We start from the raw sequence: 25,129 nt of genomic DNA, 5'->3' as shown, positions 1-25,129 counted from the left end.
TGTCTGGCTGTGCTCGGGAACACACTGTTCACTGTGCTGCACTTTTAGTGTATTTACACCTAACTTGGAAAATTATTAGTGGTATGAAAGTAACACCAAGACACTGTGCTAGATGCTAGACAAATGCATGGCAGGAGCTCTTCCATGCCCTCCAAATTTCCACCCCTGCATCTCTAATCAGGCAAAGGACCATCTGCATATGGAAAACAAAGGAAGAGAACAGGATTGCAGTGCTCACCCAGGACATTTAACAACCCCCAGCTAGATCACATATAGATAAACTAATTCCAGTGACTTCCTGATGTTTATTGCTTCTCTCTGTCATCCCCCCCCTTCCTTTTTAGTATGCCATCTGGACTGCAATTTGGGTCACCTGGAATATCTTCATCATCTGCTTTTACTTAGAAGTGGGAGGGCTCTCAAAGGTGAGTAGACACAATGTGGATGATTGTCCTGAGTTTGCATCAAGGGCAATGGAGTTTGGCTCTGACATAGTGGAGGGATGGTGCATCTCCTCTGGATGCGGCCTCAGAGGTGATGTGGTTTCCCTGTCTTAATTCTTCCTTCTTAAATGCAATGGTATTTATGGATGGCTGTTGGCCAGGGGTGTTGTGTGTTAATCTGTGAAGCTCCTTGAAGACTACCTAAGCCAGGTATTGCTGTCTGCTTAATGAGGGCTGAGCCAGAAATAATACAAATGGGAGGCAGGGCCTAAATTAAGCCTGGGCTGCAAGCAATGAATTACCAAGTGTTGCTGGAGCTTAGCAGGCTTGGAGTGATTACAGCTACAGGTTCATTTTGGAGCACTCTGCATCTGGCCTAAATTCCAAGGTCGTAAATCTAAGTTGCAGTCATAATTGGAACTGCACTATGGGGTTTTTTTTATCAGGCAGACAGCAAGCCATGAGTGACAGCATAAATCCTTTGCAGATAAGAAAATGTAACTTCCTAATTCCTCAATTAATCTCCATTTCCCCTCTCAATTATCCACGGGAAGTTTGAGGGAGTTCTTGCCCAAAACAGTGATTGCTGATGGTCTGAAAGCTCAGCCCGAGAGCATCTCGGTGGTGGCTGTGACCAGCTGAAAAAGAACTTCATGTAACTATTTAAATGTTGGCTTGATAACCTGCTCTGGGAGCTTCTCTGATAGCCAGGGATTGCTTCCAGCCACCTGATCACTTGTGTTTCCTAACCCCAACCTACCCTGCAACACGTTGGTTGCTGTTCTCAATTCAAACAGCACGGCAAACCCCACTTTCTCCACTATAGAGGAGCTTTATCTCATCACCTTACTCTGTGCTGGGGCTCACTTTAGCAAAGCCAGCACACAGAGAACCTTTATTTAGCCCACAGGATGACACTTGTGACTGGGGACTTTTTTGTATACTAGAATTAGACTGCAGTGTTAAGTTGTTATTGAGTCAGTGGATTTCCCTCTAGAGCTGCAATGAGAAATTCATGCTGTTGGTTTGGTGGCAGCTGGCAAAGACAACAGAGCAGTTGTGTTTTACAGCCTGGCCTCTGTTCTTAATGTGTTACTTTCATTTAAAAAAGGCTGTCTTGTAGGAACAACCCATGATGCTGCTATCTCTTCTCCTTCTCCTCTGTAACTGAAGATATTTGGGTCTTTGTAATGGCAAAACAAAACCTGACTTCCACATGAGAACAAATGATACACCTGAAACAGGAACTCAGGTTTCTGTAGGACAGCTGGTGCTTTGCGGGCTGGGCTCAAGGAGTAGTATTGCTGCATCTCTGGAAACCTGATCCAAAGGGAGCTGACATCTACTGAGTCTTATTGATCTCAGTCTTGGGATCAGACCTCAGAAGGACTTGGATGAGCAAGTGCTGGGCAGGCTTTTGGAGGGGGCAAGGGCAGGGTAGTGTGAGCAAGGGGGTTATGGCAGCAGTGCTGCAGATGAGAGGAACCTCAGTGTACCCTCAAGGGCCTTGGGAGGAAGCTGTCCTTTGGTTCCTAATAAGAAGTCAAAGTCAAAGCTTGTGATTAGCCTGGCAGTAAGCAGGTAGATTGCACATGTTAGAAAAGCAGCTTTGGTGGAGCGAGCCTGATGGAGCTGGTCAGTAACACTTACTCATCAGCTACTAGACTAATGAATACACTGGCGAGTGTTTTGGACAGGGCTGTGCTCTCATGCAAGTCCCTTAAGGGGCTGATAGCTCTGAGGAAGGTCTTTGGGTGCCATTTCCTTTGTGATTCCTGGTGAGCCTATGGGAGAGAGCTGGGGGTGTGGGAGAGCAGCATTCCCACCAGCCCTGTGCCCACCCTCCTGCACTCCTGACAAGGGCAGCCTGCCAGAGGTCTCTGTCAGCAGCCAGCTAATTCCTAATGACAAATGCAGGCAGGGCAGTGAGCTAGGAAGAATGGAGTTTGTTAACTTGGCTGGTGACAGCTCAGTGCAGCTGGGGCAGGTCATAACTCAGGTGGGGTGAGAAAGGGGAGAAAGGATTCAAGTGTTTCTGCTGTAACAAGTTTAGGAAAAGCCTGGAGAATTGGGAAAATGCGGGAAACAGTTATGTGCAGTTATTGCAAATAACCCTTTGTGCTCTGGTGCCCAGGTTTGATGTCACACTGATAAGAGAGTGCAAGGTGCAACCTCCTTTATCCTCCAGGTTCCTCCAGCAGAACTTGCTCTCTCCTGGCCATAGGAACACTGAGAATAGCTGTTCAGGTCAGCCCTGCACAGTGTAGTTGTAACTACTTAGAAACCTTCTACTTCCTAACCACTTGTAACTACCATGAGTTACTGTAATTGAAAAGGAAAATGCTCTGTGAATCTGTTCTCTACTTGTTGCAAGAGCTAAACTGACCTGATGTCTATCTTTCTATCCTGTCGCTTTTAGCTTGCAATCTTTCCTTAGTACGAATAAGAGTATGAAGTCTGGCATGGCAGAACTTCATTAGGTGGCTAGACACAAATGGATCAGCCTAAGTGTCTAAGCAAGCACTTCCCTGTCACTGCAAGGGCCTCCCTAAGCACGTAGCTTATGCCAGCTTTCCTGTGAGCGCTTTGCCAATGAGCAGGCAAGAGCTACAGCAATCTGGATTTGAAGGGCTGCTGCTCAGCGCTGGCAGAGGGATGGGGATGTGCCTCTGAGCGCCTCTTGGCAGTGTTTCCTTGCTGACTTGCTCTGCTCATGCTTCCGAGCACACTTGCAGCATGTGGAGGAAAGGCAGCCTCTCTGGAAGTGCTGTACCACTGCTCTGTGCTGGGGCTCACAGCTGAACTTCCATATTGCTCCTCCTCTGCTCCGTTCCTGTTCCCTCTTTCTTCTTTATCCATCTGGCCATTTGGGGAGGTGAATTGTTGGGAGCTCTCTCTGAAGTTTCTAGGCTGTGCTTGAAATAACATGTTAAGCTTCTCCCTGTCTATTCGAGTGTGAAACAGTCCCTCCTGCACCCCCCAGTCTAAGTTAATTATTAAAATCCTACTGTTAAGACATATGAGCATCTGTCTGTCCAGCTGCCATGCGACTGCCTCCCCATCATGTACTTGAGAAACGTTCCGAGAGGTTTGTGTTGTGTATTTCAATGTATTCCTTTGTCTTTTCCCTCTGGAATTATTCATCTTGGAATAGTGATTTGGTTTTTTTTTATCCTTCCTTTATATTCTCTCTTGTCTACCCAGTGCTTTGATCTGAATCCAGAGCCGTGGTGGTGGTCTAAATCCTCTCTTGAAATGGAAGCAGCTCTTATTAGTCAAGTGGGGGTTTATTTGTGTTCCAGGGAATCTGGACGGCATCTTGGGATAACTTTGTACCTGGAGAAAGTACTGTGAAAAATGCATGTGTAGTTACAACTGTCCCTCAACTCCATCTAAATTTAGGAACTGGAAACCTGGGATTTGGCCTTTAAATACTGTGGCATTGTCAACAAGCCTGCTGAGACAAAGCAAGCGCTGCTCTGTTGTCTCAGGGTGATACAGCTATTCAACACATGACTAGAAGATAAACGTTTTATTTCCTATTTTGATAAGAAACGTTTCCAACTGAAAAGATTGAAGATGGTTTTGCTGTCAGGCTCTGGGGGCTCCCATACAGGGTTCAGTTTGTTACCAAAGCTCTTACAGCGCTGGCTTGCCTGATAACTAAGGAAAGTCAGGAGGAGGTGGTTCAGAAGGCTGTTAACACCAAGAAATAAACCCATTTCTGACAGTGTCCCTTAGAGAACCATTGCAGAACAGCTTTCAGAGAGCTGTTTTAGCAAAGGAACACAGCTGGCTCTGTGGGTGTCAGAGGTAGGTGTGAGTTTCCTCATGAGACACAGTGGGATGAGGCTGGGAGCGGAAAATAAGCTCTGTAAAATGCAGGTATTCCAGTTTTAGTGCTGCTGTCTTCCTTCTCATGCTGCTAGCAAATGGATGGCAACCAGGTGCTACAGCAGTTCGGAGCAATACGTGATTTTCTGGCTGGCCTTCAACATGCTCCTGAGAAGAGGCTCCTATCACTCTTTGCTCATGTTTCTCTTCAGGCTGAAGGTTAATGAGGAAGCGATAGCCTTGCAAATAGCCTGTCAAGAAACCAGGGGGAGTGCAGTTACACACGGATCATGCTCTCCCAACCGCAGGGCTTGCTCACTTCTGGGACTGATTAGCATCTCCCAAGCCTCATACTGCTTTGGGAAGTATTTCGGTGTGTTTGGGCTTCAAATATGTTGCAGAAAGGTTTTGGGAAGCTGCTGTTCCCTAAACTTCCTTCCAAGTGGTTCTTTTCTCCTGATTTCAGTGTGCCTATTTCATAGTTTCACGTCTCTTCAACCATCTCCTCACAAAGGAAGCTGGCAAACCACAGGAGACATCTGGGGAGTGTTTTCCCACTCTCCCAGCAAATACTGAGCAATTGGAGGTCCATTAAATGATTTTCCTGAATGCTCTTTTATTGTACCCCACCAGCACAGGTATTCCCTGAGGACATCCAGCCAGGAATGGCATTGCTTGGCATGTTGAGTCGCTTTCATTCGTGCTGCCCTCATGCCCTGCAGTGCTCCAGCCACATGCTTGTTCAGGACAGTGTCTCTGTGGACCCGAGGGCATCCACAACCCCAGTGTGCAATCAGTGTTCATTTTACATCTGTGAGATGGATGGCTCATGGGTGTGAATCCAAATGTGCTCCGTTTTTCCAATCTGTTCTTAACTGAAGTATATATGTATATATATATATAAATTTTTTTGTGCATGATTGTAGGTAAAAAGCCATAAGTGCTGGTTGGGACCTACTGCTCCTCCACTTGCCCACCTCCAGCCCAGCACTTGCTCTGCTTTTCCAGGCTGAACTCCCAAGCAAATTCAGCTTCTGCAGCAAAGTTAAGCCAGAGCCAATTCTATAAGGACTGACAAAAGGGAAGTTCAGGAAGGAAAGCAGCCTGTTTCTTACTTTGCCAAATATACATGGATGCCTCTGCAAGGAGTGGAGAAGGCACTGAGGGGGTGCTGTGCATAAGTGAAGCAGAAGGTTTGGGAAGGCACCATCTGTGAGCTGGGAGAGGGAAGCCCTGGGGACTGAGGTTAAGAGTAGATGCTGCAGTGCCCTGTGGAACAGCTTGCTTTCTGTGCTAATTGGGGGAAGCCCAAGGCAAAGAAACAGGAATTGAGCCTCTCCTTCCCTAACCAAAGTGGCTTGGGAGAGGGAGAAGAACACAGCAGATTGGAGAGCTGGCTGCCTCCAGGAGGAAAAGCTTTTGCTGAGGAAGATCCATGTGTCTCAGAACATGCAAATTTGGGAGAGAAAGAATGAGCTTTGCAGAAAAGATGGGATTTGGTGGGTATGTGAGAGATCTGTGGGCCACGGAAGAGCGATGCCAGCAGAGGGAGCAAGCCAAAGGCTCCTCTGCCAGAACTGGGAGAAGCTGGAAGAGGAAACTGTCTCCAGAAATGAAGCTGGTGCAGCACCTTGCACTGTGTGCATTGTCCTGTAGCTGCTGAGCTAATAAGGATTCCCTTTAAAATGCTCCCTTCAAACTCCCAACTGTTAATAGAGTTCTCCCTATTGTCTTTGCTAATTCAGGCTGCCTTTGCACTGATGCCACATTTCATCTCTGTGCCCTCCTGCATGTAAAGCACATCCCATCTGTTGTGCTGATTGTGTCAGGAGTTTGGCAGCTGTCTTCTCACTTAATCGTCCACATTTCTTAACATGTGCTTCCTGCAGCAGATTTGAATAACAGCTCTGCAGACTGGTTTGGAGTATCTGTGGTGGAGTGGAGGCACCTACATAATGGGCATAGCGGGGCAGTTGGTTTCTGTTCACAAGTTTTCTGCCCTTGTAACTCAAGTTTGTCCCTGGATACCAACATGGACCGAGCAGAGTGTACCTGCAGGACGACCTGGCAAGGTTCCCTGTGTTGGCTGCAGAGCCAAGTCCTCTCCAGAGGGTAATTTGGAGTAGGAGGCTGGATCAGATGCTCTGAACCGGTTTTTCCCTCTTGACTCTACAAGGAGCAGAGGCAAAGGAGCTGCCACATGAGGTTTCTTTCCCCTCTTAGGAAGTGTAAATATCCCAAGCTCTGACTGCTGCTGGTCTGGGAGATGCTTCTTTCCATCCCTGGCAGTGTTCTAGGCCAGGCTGGACACAGGGGCTTGGAGCAACCTGCTCCAGTGGAAGGTGTCCCTGCCCGTGGCAGGGGGTTGGAACTGGGTGAGCTTTAAGATCCTTTCCAACCCAAACCATTGTGTGATTCTTTCCCACAGGGACTGTGTAGGACCCTGGCATGAGCAGTGTGAAGTAGTATATGGATAGGTGCTAAATCTTAGTAATGGTTAGATGCGGTGTGTATATCCAGTACCTATTTCCACTCTGTAGAGACACATAGAATCTCTGCCTAAGAATTTTATAATCTATCCTCCAGAATAAACCTTCCAACCGCTGGCTTTGCTTTGTGGACAAAAGGGGTTGTTGATTCCACATCAAAGTGACCCAGGAGGGCTGCTGGGGCACTCAGCACTTAGCACTCCTCTGTGAAGTGATGCAGCTGAGCTGTTCAGCCTCAGTTTGTCCTTCACTGTCTGCAGGGAGGGTTCTGCCCTGTCGTGTAAGCTCAGAAAAGCTCTCCCAGGTACTCTGGTGAGTCCTGCTCTTTTCTCAGGTGTGAGGAAAGTGTTGTCATTGTAAAATGAGCACCTGGTTGCACAACAAACTCCGGTGGCATTTCACTATGAAACCCCCACGATGGCATGGTTTAAATTATTGATCTGGCAGAGATGAGAAGAGCAACACAAAGAGCCTCTCCCAGGGTAGAGATGATAAGGAATTGCTGGGGAAGTGGTTGCAAGAAGCTGCAATCATCACCTTGAGGGCTGCCCAGCTGGGCAATGTGACCTGAGGCTGACTGTGTAAGGTCAACAGGAGATGAGAAGCACCATATGTGAAGAGTGTGGAAGGAAATCGGACAGAAATGGTACAGGCACTTGTTAGATGTGTTAAAAGCTATGAACAGAGGAGGATCTGTTGGGTTTTGAAACTCACTTTGGGGTTATTAAGTTCATATTCTTCAGTTCAGTGTTGAACCTGTGCTGGGAAGAACATACCCATAGCACATGATTCTGTGACAGGACGCTTAGTGCTGCCTTGTTGACCTTTTTCTTCTAGATTTCATCTACCATACCCAAAACTTGAGGGTTCTTTTCTGGGTGCAGGAACCCAGCAAAGTGCTCTTGTGTCTGCAGCTTAGAAACTGTCTTTCTAATTCAGAAGCTGCTCAGACCTGCTTCCAAAATACACTATATGAGGGTGAAACATGTTTGTTGGAGTGCTGCAGGACTGCCTCAGAATGGTCCCACCACAGAAACCTGCCTGTGAAATACTTTTAATAAGGAATATAAATGTATTTTGATCTGTGCCAACACTTTTTCAGAGTGGGGATCTCAGAAACTTTAGTTTTTCCATTGATTTAATGACCTCCATCCTCAGCATGTTTGACACATTCAATGGAAATCTCTTTGAAACTCTTCTCCTTAGGACAGTGAACTCTTGACATTCAACATTTCCCGGCACCAGTCGTGGTGGAGTGAAAATGGTCCTGGCTGTGTAAGGAAGGAGGCTTCAATGTCTGGCATCAAAGGGCTGGATGGTCACTCCTACATCTCTGTGATAGGCTGTGCCCTGGAGTACCGGTACATCGAGGTGATGCACAGCTCCTTCCAGATCCTGATCGCGGTGAGTACATCACTGAGAGCATTGCAGGGTACCACTTGTTCAGGAGATGCTGTTTGGTTGGGGTTTTTTTACCCAGGCACAGAGGCTGGCTCATATTTTCCACCCCATTTTGTATCATCTGATTGCAAAAGCCTCTGTAAATGTTCTTTTTGTTTGTTCTCCTGTTCTCTTTTATGAACAATATTGCTTGTAAGAATTGGAAATGGATACCAGCAGCCTAACACCTGAAGTAATGCATCACATGCAACCCTACAGTAACAAATCATTCTGCATCCCTGTTGGGGTGTGGAAATTCATGTTTTGAGGACAGAGACCCTTCTGAAGAAGGATTTCTCTTACTCCACGTGATGAATGGAAGAGCACATATGTGCACTTTTGCTGTGAAGAAATAAAAGGGAGAAGTTCCTTATCTCCAGAGAACGAAAGAAACTTTAAGGCAGCAGAAAGCAGTGTATTTTCTGCTGACACCTCAGATATATGCACTAAATGTTTTCATCAACTTCCTTCATCAGAGTCTTCCACAGGCTTTTTTAAGCACTCTGCAGTAATTCAATGTCCTTAATGTTCACTGTTCATCAAGTGCTTCTCACTTGTCTGTGAAATTAACTGAAACAGAATGTCCATTGTCCCCCTTCCTTGCTGCTCCTGCATTCTGTAGCTGCATTAGAGTCAACAGCCCGTGTCCTCCTAATCTGCTTTGGTTTGTTACTTCGTGGTGAATGACTTTAAGTACAACAGACGTGGACTGGTGAAACGTTCACATTTCAGCTTTGGCTTAAAAAAGGGTGACTTGTCCTAATGAAATGCTAAAGGATAACAAATAGAGAAATTCCAAGCTTCTGGAGTGCCAAGTACTTCCCTGCACGTCTTTAGTTCAACTTTCCACTGTCTTGATCCTGCGTTTCCTATTAGCTGGGATGATCTGCGTGACCCAGTGAACTGCAGGGAGAGGGGAAGACTCCAACCTCTTTCTTGCCATGTCACACAAGAGGCAGACAGAGAAGCTCCTGTTTCCTGAGTTGGATGCGCTCCCTGGCATGTGTGCTGGCTGTTAATGTTTGGATAGTTCTCCTTCAGGGAAAATGATCTGCATTAAACTGTTGAGAGCCGCTTTGATGCATGTGTCTGAGAAAGGCACTTTTTACAAAGGCACGTAGTGACAGGAGCAAGGAGGAATGGCTTTAACCTGCCAGAGGGGAGATTGAGATGAGCTCTGAGGCAGAAGCTCTTCCCTGTGAGGGTGCTGAGGCGCTGGCACAGGGTGCCCAGAGAAGCTGTGGCTGCCCCATCCCTGGCAGTGTTCAAGGCCAGGTTGGACACATGGGCTTGGAGCAACCTGCTCTAGTGGAAGGTGTCCCATGGTGGGGGTTGGAACTGGATGAGCTTTAAGGACCCTTCCAACCCAAACCACTCTGTGATTCTATCTAGAAGAATAGAGCCTGTTGTCTTGTATAAAGACTTAGACTTTTAAAGTGCAGAAATATGTCACTGTTAGCATCCTTCTGAAACACCTGAGCTGGCAGAGCCCCTGTGCCCTTGGCTAGTTCAGCCAGCAAATGGTCCTGAGTTTGTCTGGACCAAACCTTTGTTTTATGGCAGCTTACTAACTTAAGCACATGGCCCTGAGCAAAGTGATCACACTGACATATAGGAGTGTCTCTGGGAGTGTTTCTCCTTTGCTTCTTCCCAAAGGCACATGACAATATTCTTTGTGCATCTGCAAAACAACACGAAGGGCAGAGGAGGGAGCTAAAAACTAAAATAGGATTTAGGTAAATATTTTCTCTCTCCTTCTAAGATTTAAGTTGCAGTGGATTTTTGAATCCTAAACCTTGGAAATTAGACTAAAATACTTGCATGCAAGAAAGCCATATGGGCTGAGCTATGCAGAGCGATATAAATTTCTACCTGCAGTAAAGGTGTTGAAACCCCAGGTCTGTAACTCCTTCTGGCTCTGAAATGCTCATATGTAGTGGGAGAAATAGATCTTTTCCTCCCTGCTTTGCTGAGGTAAGGAGCAGACAAGCCTTTCTGCTTTCTCACTCAGACCTTGCCTGAGAAGTCAGCCAGTTCTCCCCCTTTTTAGTCTCTGAGGGTCAAACTCTTTGATCCCTGCCAGTATCTCTTTCAGTTCTCTTTATCTCATGTTAAGACAGATTTCATTACAGGCTGCTGTCCTCCCCAGAGCGCCTGGCGGGTGCTGTGCTGCAGACAGGCAGGGACACCAGATCGATAGTACAGAAACCACAACTACCAACCTGAAGGCTCAGGGGATGCAGAAAGGGACATGACCTACTTCCCTCCTTGTCTGCCATGCGGTTGAGAGTGGAATTGTCAGTTCCCTTTTGAGAAGGGCAAGGGACAGGCAAAATTGTGCTTTCTGTAGTTTTATTTTGCTTTGCCTAACGGTTTTAGAAGTTGTTGGTTGGTGTATGTGTGTTGCAGGGGGGTTGGTATTTTATTGCAGATATGGCAGTGTGAAATCCATGTTCTTTATGCAGTGCCCAGCTGTGGACATTGTAGTTGCCAATTCCTTGAGACCCTTAAGGAACTGTAGTGCACCATATTGTGTACCTGGGGTAAGGCTCACTGAATTCCATCTTGCATGCCAGAGGAGAAGGAAAGCAAACCTGAACCCATATGGTGAGCACAGTGTTGGCTGTCATCCTGACTCCTGCTGACTATAATATCCTGCTTCTGGGCATACATTTGAAGATACATACGGTCTCCGTCTGCTGTTGCTCAGAGCTCGTCTGTACTCCTTGAAGGCAAAAGCAACCCCTTTAATCTGGAATGCGATCAACTTCGGCATATCAGTCACCATGCATGATACAAGTAGCTGCAGGGCCCAGGATGAAAATCTTTCTCAGTGCTTTAGCACAGAAAATGTTGGAGGAAAAATCTTATTGTGACAACATCTTATAGTCTATACTGGTATAGAAATGTCACTGTAAAACTAATCCTACCAACCCAATTAGGAAGTGCAACAGCAACTACTTTGTCAAGAGAAGAAATCTGCTTTGTTTTTAGCTCAGCAAGGATTCATCTTCCATCTCCCTGACTTGCCAGCCAGCTGGGAGAGGAGTGATTTCCAGTTCTGCAATACCTGGCATAGCTCTGGGCTGTCCATATGGTAGTTCTGGGAGTGGGGAGGGTTGGGCGTTTCCTGAGGCTCCGTTGAATGGGATGGAAATTGGAAATGTCTTTCCAACAGAGAGAATTCATTGCCTGCCTGTCTGCTGTTTCCACTCAGACTGACAGGTTGGAAGGTTCCCAGGAAGGCAGCAGTGCAAGCCTTGACAGCAGATGTTATGTGAGAAGCAATGTGCAAGTGATGCTTTGCTGTTGGCAGAGGCTAGATTTTCAGTGGTGGTAATTGCATCCGAAGAGTAAAGGTCAAGGAATCGAAGGATTCTGATTGCCTCTTTTTCGCTATCTGGTCACAGGAGCTCTTTCACAAGCTGGCTTTTTGCTTTCTTGCAGCAGATCTCTCTCCATTTTCCCCCTCTTACACTGATCAGAGCACACACACTTCATTAGGTCTGATTAGAAGTGAAACCTAAAATACACCTGCCCTGAAGGAGGAGACTCTGCACATATTCTCTGCGTTGGAAAAACCAGTGGCAGAGAGAAAAGTTGAAGAGCCCAGAATCTTCACTAGGACAGAGGCAGACTAAGGTGAAGATCTCACACAAGCAGCAGTACCCCTCCTTCTAAGCTTTGCCTTCCCATCCTCCGTGTATTGTGCACACTTGCAGCCAGTTGCTCCCTTTCTGTAGATCTTGCCGTAATTCAGTCTTTCTGGCTCCAGCACTTCAGTTCAGTGATGCTGCTCTATGAACACTTTTCAACTCACTATTAAAAAGTTAACTTCAGATGACTGAGGGACACAGGGATTTATAGACTTATTTCCTCATTCCCTTTGGGCACACTTGTCTCTTCCTGTCTTTCCTGCTGTTTATTTGCCTGCAGAATGCTTGGGACATCCCAGCTCCATCCTTTATTGTTCATGTGTGTTCCCAGGCTGCCTGACAGACTGACTGAACACACCTGCCTACAGCATGTGTTCCTAATAAAACCCTAAATCGGATACTTCTGCAGCCTGGAGGAAGCTGGTACTGAACAGGCAGAACAAGTAGAGAAACAGCAGCAGAAGCTAAAGCCCAAGAACATTCTTTGGGGAATTAGAGCAATAGCTTAGTGTCATTTTACATCACTGATGTTTTCTCTCCTCTTTCACCTCCCCTACAGAGCTTTGCAAAATATAAGAGTTATTGCTATTTGCCTGGGAGAGTAGAGCTTAAAACCTTCTTTCATATAGAAATCAGCAACCAAGATGACACTTGGAGCAGGAGTGAAATGACTTCTAAATTCTTGGCCTCTGAAGCTTTCTGTTCTATCTTAATAACTGCTAAACTTGGTGATGTTGGGGGCTTGATACGTCTTCATCAAGGATGCAGTCAGAAGGGAGCTGCTGGTGTCTCTTGGAGTCTGCCTATCCCACATTCTAGCAAGTCTTCCAGTGAAAATGAGTGGACAATAGGAGCAGCATTTCTCCTCTGCAGCTGTATTCATAATTCATGCAGAAGATGAGACGTGGGGACTCCCAGGAGTTCATTTCATCCCTGAGGTGGTAGGTTTAGTTATAATTCAGGTCAGCCCATATAACAATGCAATTCCTGTTTATGTTGTATGTCTCTACCCTTCTTGCATCTGAAACTCTCCTGTTCTGGCCGGGTCACAAGAATAGCAAAACTTCTTTGAATAAAAAGTGCTACTAAATAAACAAGTTTTTATTGATGAAACTTGTATAAAAAAGGAATGGATTAGGAAGAGAAATAAAAAAGAACATTGTGTGTACATGTTATAGAGTACAACAACAGTGATTTAGGGCTGACACTTTGTTGGCTATTAACCTGAAGTTCCTACTCTGAGGCATGATGGCAAATCTGGGGAAAGAGAAAACTTTCCTGGATTTCCCTTGAAATCAGGGCACATGTGCAAGGCAGAAGCAATGGGGAGCAGCCTCGGGGGCTTTGTCAGCACCAAGGCCAGATCCGCCCAACCTTCCCAGCCTGCCACAACTCCAGGGAATGGGAACTATTCCCGGGATTTCCGTTAGCCTGGCACAAGCAAGAGCAGAGAAGAGAAAGCTCTCATTATTCTGATGGGTTTTCTTGGGTTTTTTTAACATGAGCAATGATTCTACTCAAGGCCAGGTTGGACACAGGGGCTTGGAGCAACCTGCTCTAGTGGAAGGTGTCCCTGCCCATGGCAGGCGGTAGGAACTGGATGAGCTTTAAAGACCCTTCCAACCCAAACCATTCTGTGATTATACTCGGAGGCAAGTCTAAAGAGCAGCAGGTAAAATTAGATTGGCCATTGCAGGTGGCTTTGTGGTTAGCATCACACCCAGAAGGGTTTATTTTTGCACGATGTCTGCTGTAGCCCATAGGAACTCAGCATGAAGCAGCCCTGGTTTCCTAAATGCACAGCAGGGGAATGAGTGAGCCCATAGAGCCACCTCTCCTTCACCAAGAATGTGCTTCCATGAGGCTCACCCAAGAGGAAAGGCAAGTGCCAGCTTGGTTTCCAGATGATTATAGAAAATAGTAAAGGAAATACAAGGTTTAGTGATGCTACGAAAACATTCCATTTCCTTCCAACAAGGTGTGCGTTGTCAGGGAGAGCTGGAGAAGTCACAAATGCCTTTATAACTCCCCAGCACAAATCTCATTATCTGCCTTTTGTTTTCTGGTGTGATGTATTTTTCTGTCATACTAAAAATGAATGGACTCTACTTTTCAAGCCCCACTATGCATCATTCTGTCTTCCCTTAGAGTGAGTCACTGCATGTTACATTCTAACTCTTGTTCAGAAGAACTGAGCTCACAGTGGAAAACAATTACGTCTCGCAATAACTTCCCTAACACAGTTACTGTCAACTGAGATCTCACTAAGTGGGGTGCTATGTAAAGATATGAAATGAAGGATGGAGAGGATATTTGATTAACAGGAAGAAGGAGAAGCAAAATAAATCTCTGCTGGATCTAGAATGCTTAACTCCCATAGTACCACAAGTTTGTGTCTCTATTCAGGTTGAGTAACAACTTGCTACTGAAATGGAATGAGGCAGTTCTGATGCTTCAGAGCTTCTACAAAACTACCAGTTAAGGACAGACCCACCAGGCTACTTTAAATTGCTTTTTTTAATGTTCACTCTAGTTTTCTGCTCTAAAGACTACTCTGAGCAATGGGTTGACATGAGGGCCACACCATGGCTGTTATTTGAGAGGCACCCTGTTGTTTTACTGCTCCTTCTCTGTTTCTATCTGCTTCCCAGGAGGTGGCAATGTACTGCTAACCTATACAATTTGTGAATTAAGACCATTGCTATCATCTTGCCTGGTTCTCACTGTGCTCTGGCCCATTTACTTTGCAGGCCCAATTCTTGATTAGTCTCTGCAGAAGCGTTTATTCTCCAAACAGAAAGAACCTTAGAAACTGGAAACCTAGAGTAAGACTGGGATTTCTTTCCAATGAATTTTTTTATCTAAGTTACTACAAACTTCAATGCCTCTGAACACTGCTGCCAGTACATCACCATTTTTATGGTTAATCACGTTTCTCATCTGCAAAAAAACTACCCATATCTTGTTGGTAGCTCCTGCACCAAAGTAATTTCTCTTCCCTTGCTTATCCCATATGGCAGGAATACAGAGCTGAGGAGTGCTTGTCCCTGGATCTCTGCTAACAAAACCTACCCCTGTATGCCTGCCTGTCCTGTACATAGGTATCTATCCGACATGTTACACAAGGTGCTCTCCTGCATCCCATCACTTCTTACACAGAGTAAACTTAGTTCCAGTGTCAGCAAAGCCAGCCCATGTTCTTGCCAATCCTTCCAGCCACAGCAGGCTGCTCCTCTGAAGGTAAGGACAGGCCCTGCAGTATGTAGTATGCTGCCAGCAGTGTCCTCCCTTACGCCTACACCTGCCTTAGAGCAAACAGGACTTGGCTCCACCGTTAAAGTAGTGCTGCCAAGCTGAGGGTAAATATTGGCGGTTGAAGTCTTGCCAAGTGGGTTTTGACCAGCCTCACAGGACTGATGCTGAAATGATTTGTTCTCTCTCTTTTCCAGCTGGTGGGCTTTGTCTACGCCTGTTACGTTGTTAGTGTTTTTACAGAAGAAGAAGACAGCTGTAAGTATTCCTCACCAGATCCCTTGGCAAAGGTTTTATTCAATTCTATTTCTCTCTCAGATGTTTGTCTCTCAGGACTGAGTTGCCACCAGACTTCTTTCCATCTCTGCATCTACATGATATGGCACTACCTGTCTTTCAAGGATCGGCTGTTTTTACTGTGAGGTTTTTTACCCCATGTCATTATGTTACATGCTGTAATTCTCCTACACTTTCAGCACAAAAAAAGCTTGATTTTGGCTTATTACTCAGGCTAAGCGTTAGAGAAACTGGGCAGCTTCTGCTGTTCTCAAGCTTATATAGCTTAAGAATAATGCTACTGAAACACTACTGTTGTAATTAAGAGTACCTACAACAGAGAATACAGCTTCAGTATACCACAAGGTGAGGATGAAGCAGAGCATGAGATTTCTTGCCAAGGACCAACCTGACCACTTAATTTCAAAGCAGAGGAAGTCAGGTATTTGAATTACAAGGAGGAGAGAGGAACTGACTCCCTTGTGTTGGAGGTACAAATCCGAAGTGTCACACGTTCACTATGACGTGTCAGAGAAGAGCAAAGACTCAGAGGAATCACTTGGGTCTATGCAGACATCCATAACCTTGTCCTGCATTACTTTGCTCTTCTAAAACTCCCTTTTAGAAACAAAAGAATGGATGCACAGGATTCAAATAAACATGAGGTCTGGTTTCTCTGGCAACGTGGCGGGTTTAGGCCAGTTTACTCCAGGTAAGGATCTGATCCAAAGGCTTTCAATCCAAATATCACTTCTTTAAGGCATTCATTAGGTTCGTGAAAGCTGCTTTGTTGTTTTAAAGAGCAGCTGGCATGGATGTTAGCTGAAAAACAACAGCTTTGAACTGAGTATCTGAAAGTATGTGAAGAATGTTGATTTCAGAGGAGCGAGATGGGCTGCATTGCTTATCTGACTGGTCCTCATGTTTTTCTGTTCCTTCCTGTGTGCCTGACTTCATTCTGCCGGCTCTATGCATCATTTCTTTAGAGCCTAGCAGCACACTTAGCAAAGGTGCTATATTGTAAGTAGTATTTTTTAAATTACCCTATAGCTCCTCTATTAGCTAATACATATTAGCTCAAAGAGTTCTGAGCCTCTCTTGAATAGCAATAACATGGCAGAGCTCATTTTTCTAGCAGGGCTCTGTTAGGAGAAGCAACCACAGGGAAGGAAGCACTATCTAGAAACACAGAAGCTGTTCATATCAGGATACTTATTTTTCCCCCCACTAACAAATTCCCTTTCCCTCCCAGTTTCCCAGCTTGGAGTTAAAATGCCAGCTTGAATAATTAACAATGACAAAGCATCAATATTTCACACTCACAGTGGTGGATCCTTCCAGTGACCCAAATAAATTTGAGCTGTGTTTTAATTTTCTCTTCCACTTGTGGTTTCCTTTAAACGTCGCTTTGCTGTGCAGCAGGCAGGAATTCTAAGTGCTGAGACACATTCATCAGGAAGCTCAGCCCAACGTGATTTTCATAAGAAAACACAGCAATAGGGATCTCCTAACACTGAATTGTGGGCAAGAATATGTTAGGTGTGCTAATGCCCTGTAATACATCGCAGCAATGAATCCCAGTTAAGATCTTTTGGAAGTGACTTGGATTTTGAGTGCTTCCATGGATGGGTGCTCAGATGAATGGACTTTTGTTTGTTCAAGGTATTAGACAGTTACTGCAAATTGCAGTTCTTTAAGGTTTCCTAATTCAGACATCCCATAACAGAGGTAATATAGTTAATAACTGGGGGGTTTATGACTAGAAATTGTCTTGATTTTAAAATACTCAAACGCTTTCAAAGTGGCTGAGAAAAGGTCAAGTCTCACTGGAACTATTGGGGAATTATCCCCCCACTTAGCTTAAAAAGTCTACAGACTTCCCCCACTAACTGACAGTTGTTCCAAAATCACAGTGTCAGCATGAAGCTGTCCATCAAGAAGGCATTTGTGAGACTATGTTGTTCTTGGGCTTCTAAATACATTTCTATAGTTGGGTTGGGTTTTTCATTTCCAATATATTTAGTAATTATTTTTTTCTATTGTTTGTTCACTAAAAAATACCAAAACTCTTTAGTTAGACTTTAAAATCATAGTGCCACCTGCAGGAAAGAAACCCCAACAGGCACTTACATAGTTAATGTGACTCTCCAGTTATTTTTAAATGGCACTGGAACAGGGTGGCCTTCACACTTCCAACCAAAATGCACTAACTTGGCACCCAGAAGGGGTCTAAGCTGGATCTATTTGAAAGGGTTTTGCTAGGTCAGTCCCAAATCACTCCACCTCACACCCCTGTGGCCCTGGCTATGTTGGCCAGCTCGGTAATATAGACTTGGCCTAACTTCAGGGGAACTAAGAGACTTGGGAAATTCTCCTCTGGTTACTAAGGGAATTGTCACTTAAACCTTTCCTCCTTTAGTGACATTGCCCTTATGTGAATAGTGGAGAAGGGAAGCATTGTTCCTCCTTGTGTACAATTAAAACCAATGGAGTTGGCAGAGGGGATGTGAAAAATAGCAGAGCTGAGGATAATGAGGGATTTGCAGTTTTTCCAAAGCTGCTGTTGGCCGTCTTGCAGGGAAGACAAGTGGGGCAAGCAAATTCCTGCTTCACTTCAGAACCTTCACGGGGGTTTGTGTGCTGCCAGCTTCGACCCTGGCATTCTCTCACGAGTCATTCCCCAGCTCCCTTCCTTCAGCCCATCACTGAAGGGTTTTGTTTGCCTGGTTCTCATGTGAAGTCACAGCATGGTGGTGATACCCAGGGAGGCTGAGGGAGCCCCTCTGGTTGCTCTTTTGTTAGCTCTGCTTCAAGTCCTGAATTAGCTGAAGCTCCTCTTTAGCACACTTGCCCATCCCAGAAGAGAGGTCTGTACAGGCAGAGATTCCCCCAGGCAATCCATACCTGAACACTCATTTCTCTGTTCTCTCACTGATTTTTGTGTTATGCCATGACACGCACCGACTTTTCCTTTCATTTCCTTTCAACTTTCTGGCCATGTTTGTTTGTTTATTTGAGTTTTGATTTTTTTTCAGTTGATTTCATTGGTGGATTTGATCCATTTCCTCTCTACCATGTCAATGAAAAACCCACCAACCTTTTGTTCAAGCAGACATACCTGTAAGTATCACCTCCTGTGCTAAGAGGCTTCCGTGTCTCTTAGTTTGATGGCTCAAGGGTGCCACAGGTTTGGGGTTTTTCCTCCTTGCAGGTGGATTTCTCCAGCAGGCTTTTCAGGCATGGATGGAATGACCAAGTGGACATCAGAAGGGGTGAAACTGCCTCTGCTCAGCCTCAGGTTGCCAGGGTGAAGCTGGTGTTGCTGTACGTGGCTTGTAGCAGTGCTGTTTGATAGGAAGCAGCAGGGACAACTATAGGATGTTACCGCATAGAAACTACAGGATGCCTTTTCCTTGAAGGAAGCCAAGAGAGGCTTTTCAGCAGTGAATGGTGCCTGAGCAGGTAAAGGTAGGAGCTGTGAGGAAGAGACAGCCTCAGTACATGCTGCGAGTAAGCCACAGCACTAGCAGAACATGATTCCTGGTTTCAGGGTTAAACTGGAGTCTGTCAGACAGAAAAGATCTTTACTGAGGTAAAATTTATGCAACATCTAGTTATTTAAGCTGTATTTAAGCTCTGTGCACAGTCGTAACTGAACTCTGCCCTATACATCCATGCAATTCTGATCACTTGCCCTCTTTTTGTCATCCTTCAGTAATCTTCTCATGGCAGCACCACAGAATTTGACTGTCTTGAGTACAGGATCTTCTTGTGCTTCTAGGGAACGTGTAGGGTACAAAGCTGACACACCAGTGAATTAGATTAAACTGAGCATTAGATGGTCTGTATGCAGGATGGCACGGGTTTGCTTTATTTTGCTTAAATTCTGTTGCCCACAAGAACAGAGGTTTCCATGTTTGGGGCAGAATTCCCCAAGAATTCAACTGGGAGCAGGAAGCCAAGAGGGGAATTGTCCACAGCAGAGATCCAGTGTTGAATTCCAGCTTCTGCTTTCTGATAATCCCTTCCCCTGCTGAAGGCACAAGATCTCATTTTCCCACTGTCCACTGAAGAGCTGGTTCTCTCTGAGATTCTCAAAGATAAAGGCCAGTATTAGCTGTTTAAAGCAGTATTCAACCTGCTATGTTGAAACTCTTTACATTGAGCTGCAAGAATGCAGTTCAGCATGCAAACATTTTTTAAAGCAGCTGCTAAAGGAGGTTATTTTTAGGGAATAATGCTACCAAACTCCTGCTAAAGAGAAGGATGTGAGGATGGGGGAGAAAAGTGGGGCTCAGAGAAGAAAAACTGCCCCCAAATAGATCTGTAGACGTGCCTCTCTAATGTAGCATGGACTCACTCCCCGCTTTGTCGCTGCAGCACAAGAGCAGAACAGGTTTTGCAAAGCAGTCAGATTCCCTGTAACTTTGGGGGTTCTATAGCATTATACTACAGGAGATTAAATATTGATTTCTCTCTCATTTCGTCACAGTGGGATGGAATTTTCCATAGTCTGCAGAAGCTGTGGAGTTAGAAGCAGCTCCCTGATTTACTAACTCAGTGCAGCAGCGTGCAGAAGTAGCATCACATTTATATAGTGTGGGGTTTGGGCTGCTGCTTCTTAAAATGACCCATTCTATTACGAAAGAAGCTGGTACTTAATGAATGAAGATTTCTCTATGGAGAGGCTGAATATGAACAGCAACTACCAACTTGAAACTTCCTTACAAAGGTCTCAGTAAGATTGTAAGTTACTAAAGCACATGAGTGATTGTGTTGTTCTTCAGACCATCACTTATGTCCTGATAGCCTCTGCCAGTACAGTATAGTATTTCTTCCTGGCTAACAGGAGCTGAAAGCAGCTGCTGAGCAGCAGATAAGGTGACCCTCTATAAATCTCACAGCAGTCACCAAAGAGCAATTTTGGTTTATTTATTTCAGCCTAGCTCTTGCCTTTCTTCCACGTGTATGAATGGGAGCAAGAGGAGGATTCTCAACTCACAATGCCACAGAGTTTTACAGTGTGGGGCACTGAGGTCAAGCTTCAATTTATCAAAGAGCTCTTGCTCAGGAACATGAGCTTTGTGGTTTTAACTCCTTTACGTTGAGAGAAATGTGAAGGAACCCAAATCTATTCTGCAACTACTAACTTGGAGCTCACTGCAACCACAGACTTTCATTTTAGGATGGTATCACCCGCTGTGCAGTCAGCTGCTCTCCCGATGATGCACTTGCCCTGCTGCAAGAACAACAGGATCACTTTCCTTCATTCCCTAATGGAATTATCCTATCACTCCAGTTTTATCTGTCCTTCCTGATGAGATCACACTCTCCTCTCCTTGCAATGTGCCCTTTCCCTTGGCCTGGCTTGTATTTTTTCCTAGTCCTTCCATCTCTCCAACAATATGAATTTTCTTAGATCTGAAAGCCCCACAGAGGACACTGATCTAAACCCATGAGCATAGCTTAAGTCCAAGACCAACCCCCATAACCTCTGGATCAAGCACACAGCCTGTGAGGGATATAACCACGAAGTAGGATGCCAAGGAACACAGCAGATTCCCTTTAATATCTTTGAACTGTGACAGCATACTTAGAAGTTATCAGCTACTAAACTCAGTATTCAATATGTACACCCCAATTCTGACCTCCAGCTTCCATCTGCTGCACTAAAAGAGGTTTTAAAATACCTGTGCTACTCCTACCAGGAGGAAAAACCACCTCCTCAGACTCTTACTGATAACTGGATTGTGGGCTGGAAGTAGCTATTCTCTCCCAGCTTTACCATGGTAATCTCCTGACCTCCTTGATTTCAGTTGCAAGTCTCTAGTTAGTGGAAAACCTCACAAGTTATAGAGTCAGGTGCTGGTTTTCTCTTCTAAAAGCCAGCCACAACAAAACCCAACCAACAGGTTTGTGCTGTTGGTTACAAAGGCATCATTTAAGTGTGCTTCATCTCCGTTAGCACCTCCAGCACTCACACAGCAACAATATTTATACATACAGTTATTTCTATTGCAGGTTCCACAGCTGCTTCTGTTCCACATTTCATTGACTCCAGGGGGTTTGGCTGTGATGGTTCCTATTTAAGTCACAAGGTTAAATAAGAGGGACTCAAGTTATCAGGGGAAAAAAATTGCTCTGGAAGTTTTACTGTGTAATAGAATTACCTTAATCTCACTGCTGCTGCCCAACCAAGGCACTGCAGTAATCATTTAATAATAATCTATTAAGAATCTTGATGGAGGATATGTTAAAGTCTTCAGTGCATGAGCTTCTGGGTCAAAGCGCTTAGCCAAAGGATAATAAATCACTTCTTGCAAGCCAAAGGGATTCTCCTGAGGCCAAAAGAGAATGTTTCCAATGAGCTCTCAGGAAGGAAAGGCTGAGCTCTTACCCCTCCCTTAACTAAAGCTCAAGCTCAGGCCCTGCCTGCTTGCATCACTGTCTCCTCTTAGGCTACACAGGACAGGCTATCAGCTTTGGGCTGCCTTTCTTCTTCAACCTGTAGAAGAATCCTCATCATCTGAGGGGAGGAAGCTTTCTTGCACTCACACCTGTGGAAGGGTTAACCAAAACAGCTTTGAAGTGTCTGGCTAAAGCTGTTATCTCCCAGTACCCAGCATGTACCTGCCAAGACAGGAGGAGGCCCAGAGCATGATGATCATTTGTCAGCACTTCCTGCCTCCTGCATCCATTCAGGATTTGACATCATTCTCTGAATTCGTTTCAGAAAGAAGCCCTATGCAATCTCAATTATAAAGCAGAATAGCCTCAAAGCATGATTCTGTACATGATTTAGCACTAAATCAAGAACCTGCCAGATGACTGGAGATAGTCTCTATTTATTTAAGAGATAGAGATGAGCAATAACTCTTCCTGCTGCTTAAGACTCTCTTTATAAGGCCAAGCAATGGATTGCACAGTTGTGAGGCTCCAGTCCTCAACACTCACTGATCTGACACCCCAAGTACTACATTTATGGCTTAAGAGCTTTAGTTTGAGTTTATTGCAGAGCCAGATTTCACCCACTTGCCCTTCCTCAGATCTACCAGTGGAAAGGGCCAGATGGTAACAAAGGGTGTGACTTTTATCAGCTGTAGACTTCAGTATTGACAGGGTAGCAACAGGAGGTGTGGGTTAATTCAATGATCTCAGGCTCCAGTTGGCAATTGCTCACTTTAGTACTCCCTAAATCAATTCTGTTGTGGGGCAGTCTGCTAGCCATAGGCAGCATTAAAGGACTAAATCCCATACAACAGGTGTCTCTTTATAGGTTGAAAGTAGGTTCTTCGATAGACCAAGTGACAGGTACACAAATAACATTCTTCAATTCAAAATCCAGCCTGAAACACTGGGAGAGAGAATGGGGGTAACTCCTTTAGGATTGGTCTTCCCCCCACTCCTTCCAAACTTTGATGATCAGAATGCTTTACAAAGGAAACTTTTACTTGAACAGGAAAAATCCAGCTTGTTTTTTGAGGAGAGAAAACACACAAAAAGTGATTCTGATTTTCTTTCTAGGTAGACATTTGCCCAAACAAACAATTTGCTGAATACCAACACGAATTTGCAAACTGTATTGATCAACCTGAAGCTGCATGTTTAAGAGGTGATGTTTCAGCTGAAAACATTCACTCATCTTTGCTGCTGGCTACAGAAGTAGATCTGCTCATACTGCTGCATCTACACAAGAAGCACATCACTGCGATTTCAACAAGCTGCTTGATGTTAGAGATGAACCTAAACAGCTTTTAAACTTCCTAACCAAATTTTAGGCAGCTCCAAATGCTGAGGATACATAGATCTAACACTTTGGCTCCTATTTATTCCTTAATCTAACTGCAGTACATTCAGGTCTGGTATAGCATAAGACTTGAAGAGTACTTAACCACATTACTTCTGAGCTCTCAATCCTATTCCTCATCTGTAGTCAACTATATCTAAAAACCCAGAAAGGAAAAAAGTGTCTTAATTATTTCTATACCATTTCTATGGTTTTAAGTAACTTAGTACTTGCTCCATACTGATGCCCTGCCTTCACTTTTTCCCCTTCCCTACAGGCCTGCATAAGTAAAGAGGAGCCAGAGGATGGATGAACCTTGCACTCCAAAGGTGCTGCAGGAAACAATGCCCTGTGGCCTGGATCTTTGGCAGAGGAAATGCAGGATGGTGAACTCCATTCCACTTTTTGTTCCTTGTCTTCTTTCCAACTGCAACGAATGTACATTGAAGAACGGTCACGAGGTTGGGGTTTAATTCTCCAGGTGCCCTGATGAACCATTCCTACCATAGTCTGGTGGTGATAAATGGCACAGGCCTGAAGACCTCCAACAGAACACGTTCACCAAGAGCCTCTCTCAAGAGATACAGGTGGAGTCGGAGCTGCTTCCTTGCGCCATGGATCCATACAGGAGGAAGCACTGCATAACACCTTGGGACATTTCATATGTTCTGTAGTTAGTTTCTTCCCCTTCTTCACCTTGTTCTGAGAAGAGCCTAAATACCCTAACACAACTTCATCTCCTCCCTGCCTGGCTAGAACTAGGTGGGGGCTATTTACATTTGAGTTCTTTAGGCTTTTTTGGGGTTTTTTTTTTAAGTTATAGATGAGAACTCTTCCCTTCTCCCCTGCCCCATCCAGGACTCCCTTCCTCATTCTCTATTTTTAGACATGGTCAGCGCCTTAGCAGTAGCATTTGTCCTGGATTTCAGTGTTCAGTGACCTAACTCCTATAATGCTCAACAGCTAAAAACTAGTACAAGCACCAAATCTTTACTCAGCATGGAGCTTCACCCCATTTCAGCATGCCAAGCCATTCTCAGAGCAGCTGTAATTTACTCTGGGTTTGCCCATCTACATAAAATTAACACTGGTGTAGCCATACACACAGCTGAAGCCTGCTGCAGGACACTGGAAGAGGCTTAGTTCTTCATGGATCATAGATTTTTGTACCTGCCTTCTTCACCGAGCAGCCACTCTTATTCCAGGCACAAGACTGGCAACATCCTGATGGGTTTTCTTATGACAGGATAATTTTGAGGGGAGGGAATGGGCTGAAGGAAAGGGGGAATATAAGTGTTATTAAGTTGCATTAATGAGCTGCAGCAATTAATAAAACAATAAACAATGCCATTTTGTTAGCTCCATCTCCCAGCATGCGAAGTGCCAAGCACAGACAGAGCACTTGTCACCATCCGTGGCATTCTTGGGCTGGTACGTTCCAAGTGCTGTTGTAATTCTTTATTGTCTTGCCCGATCTGTTTGAGTTTACTTGGCATGAGTGATGCTTTTCAGAAGAGCTGGGGAGAGGTATGAGGGGAGAATTAAAAGAAATAAAACCATTAAGTGCTAAGGCAAAGATGCACCTTTCTTTCCGAAGGGCCAAGGAATCAAAATCCTCTTTTATAAACCCAAGAGTAGAAGCACTAAGAGAACAGTTTTAGCTCCCGTGCAACTTTCCTTCCAGATACCCACTGCAACCTGACATCAGAGTTGTGATCAGGTGAAGCTGTGAGTAAATATGGCCTCAGGAGGTATTTTTCCTTTAGACATAGAAGCAACAGCTTCTGTCTGAGCAGGACAACTGACAGCTGATGGATTGATACTGGTTTTATTACTGGAAGAAAAAGCTCAGCCCACTAAACCAGCTCTGCCTGACCAAACATAACTACCTCCCATATTAGTCAATACTGGGCCACGACTAACTTAAAAGATATCATAGTGGAACACAAGCTA

At 44.9% G+C, this 25,129-nt stretch overlaps 1 protein-coding gene across 2 annotated transcripts in view; it reads left to right on the top strand.

The window, feature by feature from the left end:
- Positions 1-24,752, top strand: part of NKAIN4 (sodium/potassium transporting ATPase interacting 4) — a 48,726-nt gene extending 23,974 nt beyond the window's left edge. The window contains exons 3-7 of one of the 2 annotated variants that reach the window (XM_030503181.1): positions 345-425; positions 7,973-8,170; positions 15,312-15,372; positions 18,426-18,510; positions 23,454-24,752. In XM_030503181.1, the coding sequence (XP_030359041.1) occupies positions 345-425; positions 7,973-8,170; positions 15,312-15,372; positions 18,426-18,510; positions 23,454-23,463 (435 nt within the window). In that variant the 3' untranslated portion in view covers positions 23,464-24,752. The remainder of the gene's footprint in view (positions 1-344; positions 426-7,972; positions 8,171-15,311; positions 15,373-18,425; positions 18,511-23,453) is intronic. The other variant, XM_030503182.1, reaches the window with a different exon arrangement.
- Positions 24,753-25,129: the final 377 nt, after the last annotated feature.

The sequence above is a fragment of the Strigops habroptila genome, chromosome 13 (assembly GCF_004027225.2).
Source record: "Strigops habroptila isolate Jane chromosome 13, bStrHab1.2.pri, whole genome shotgun sequence".
Taxonomy (NCBI): Eukaryota; Metazoa; Chordata; class Aves; order Psittaciformes; family Psittacidae; genus Strigops; species Strigops habroptila.
This window is presented reverse-complemented; position numbering and strand designations above follow the sequence as displayed.